Here is a 2,183-nt window from a genome sequence, read left to right as displayed (position 1 = left end):
ATTGTAGTTCTCCACCCTGGGAGCTCAGAAGGCGACATCGGTAGGCAGTACGGCCTTAGAGCTGAAAACCATAAAGTACGAGGAGGCACCCGTGTTACAACTCGGTTGGGTCATCATAAAGTCATTTCTTTAATCCATCCAGGATCATGCCATTGGCACGCTCGACTTGGCCGTTGGCCCTTAGGTGTGCGACAGAGAAATTCTTGACTGAGATGCATCTTTCGTCATAGAAATCCCAGAAGTAATTACCGGTGAATGTGGACCCAAGGTCAGTGATGGTGCTGTTCGGCAGGCTGAACTGGTGGATTATGTCATCGAGCAGCTCGACTACTTTCTTCGCTATAGCTTGGACCAAGGGTTTGTATTCGATCCACTTGGAGAATTTGTCAATGCAGACGTAGACCTAGCGGAAACCTCCTAGCATGGGCTTGAATGGCCCAATCATATCTAGTCCCCAGTATGCAAATGGCCACAATGGAGGGATCGTTTGCAAGACCTGAGCTGGGACATGGATTTGCTTGGCAAAAAACTGGCAGTTCTCACATCGGTGAACGAGTGCTTCAGCATCAGCTATGGCTGAAGGCTAATAGAAACCATCTCGAAAAGCCTTTTCGACCAGTATTCTAGAGGCGGCATGGTTGTCACAGGTGCCTGCATGGATCTCCTTGAGTATCTTCTCACCTTCTTCCATGGAGACACATTTCTATAGTAGCTTGCCTTTGGTGTTTTTGTGATCCAACCTCCCATCAATGAGGACATAGTGCTTACTGCAGTAGGTAAGGCATTCTCTCTCTATGTTGTCAGCTAGGACATCTGCAGTGGTTAGATACCTAATGAAAGGTTGTCTCCAATCGCTGCTAGGAGCAAGGACCGCTACGACTATCTACTTGGCAGGTGGTTTTTCTTCAACGGCTTCTTGTTCCTGCTTGATGGAAGGAGCCACAAGGTCCTAGACGAACACTCCGATTGGAATGTTGGCCCAGGTTGATCCTATCTTTGATAGCTCATGAGCTGCTTTATTATTGTCCTAGACCATGTGGTGGTATTCGATGTGGTATTCGATGTCATAGAACTTGTCTTCTAACTTTCTTATCGTGGCACAGTAAGCGACCATCTTCTTATTGGTGCAATTCCAATCTTTGTTGAGCTGATTGATCATGAGTGCGGAGTCGCCGTACACCTAGAGGCATTTGACATCGAGCTCAATAGTTATACGAAGACCGTAAAGTGCCACTTCGTATTCAATAGTATTGTTGGATGCTGGGAAGTGTAGGCGAAAGATAGCGAAGCTTATCCCCTAATGGCGAGATGAAATATATGCCTGCCCCAGCACCGTTGAGGTTGAGAGACCTGTCAAAGTACATGGTCTAGTGCTCGGGGTGGTCCATCAGGACAGGAGTCTGCATATCCGTCCACTCGGCAATGAAACTGATGAGTGCTTGCGATTTGATGGTGTGGCGGGGCCTAAAATCGATGGTATAGGTGCCAAGCTCGACCACCCATTTGATAATGTGGCTACTGGCTTCCTTGTTGTAGAGAATGTCGCCGAGCAGGTACTCTATGACTAACACCATGTGGTAGGCATCAAAGTAGTGGTGGAGCTTCTGAGATGTGATAAGGATGGCGTACAGTAGCTTTTTGACTTGCGGGTAGCAAGTCTTAGACTCGTTTAAGACCTCGCTGATGAAGTAGATAGGGTGTGGGACTTTGTATGTGTGGTCGGCCTCTTCTCGCTCAACGATGATGGTGGTGCTGACTACTCGGTTGGTCGTCGTGATGTAGATTAGCAGGGTCTCATCCTTTTGGGGGACGGTCTTGATCGGAGATGTGGTGAGGAACCACTTGAGCTCGGTTAATGCGTTGTCAGCGTCCTCCGACCAAACAAATTTCTCTTGAGCTTTAAGTAGCATGAAGAAGGGGAGTCCCTTTTTGCCCAGGCAGGATATGAAATGAATTAAAGCCGCCATGCACCCTGTTAACTTCTAGACGTCTTTGACATAGGTTGGTGACTTCATGTTAGTCATCAACGCTATCTTCTCTGGGTTGGCTTCGATGTCGCGGTGACTGACAATGTTGCCTAGCAATATACCGGACGGAACACCAAAAATACACTTGGTGGGATTTACCACCCATCGATACATGTTCAATGCTTTAAAAACTTCAGTGAGGTCAGCGATGAGAGT

At 47.5% G+C, this 2,183-nt stretch overlaps 1 protein-coding gene across 1 annotated transcript; it reads right to left on the bottom strand.

Moving 5' to 3' along the window:
• Positions 1 to 1,367: 1,367 nt before the first annotated feature.
• LOC136510696 (uncharacterized) lies at positions 1,368 to 1,967 on the bottom strand. The gene has a single exon (XM_066505063.1). It carries the CDS (start codon positions 1,965 to 1,967, stop codon positions 1,368 to 1,370), a length of 600 nt encoding a protein of 199 aa, XP_066361160.1.
• Between the last annotated feature and the right edge of the window lie 216 nt (positions 1,968 to 2,183).

The sequence above is a fragment of the Miscanthus floridulus genome, chromosome 16 (genome assembly GCF_019320115.1).
Source record: "Miscanthus floridulus cultivar M001 chromosome 16, ASM1932011v1, whole genome shotgun sequence".
NCBI classification, from domain to species: Eukaryota; Viridiplantae; Streptophyta; class Magnoliopsida; order Poales; family Poaceae; genus Miscanthus; species Miscanthus floridulus.
The sequence above is the reverse complement of the archived record's forward strand: the minus strand, read 5'-3'. Positions and strand labels throughout refer to the sequence as shown.

Coding starts and splice junctions, on each gene's coding strand:
- LOC136510696 (XM_066505063.1), bottom strand. CDS start 1,967: ATGGCGGCTTTAATTCATTTCATATCCTGCCTGGGCAAAAAGGGACTC.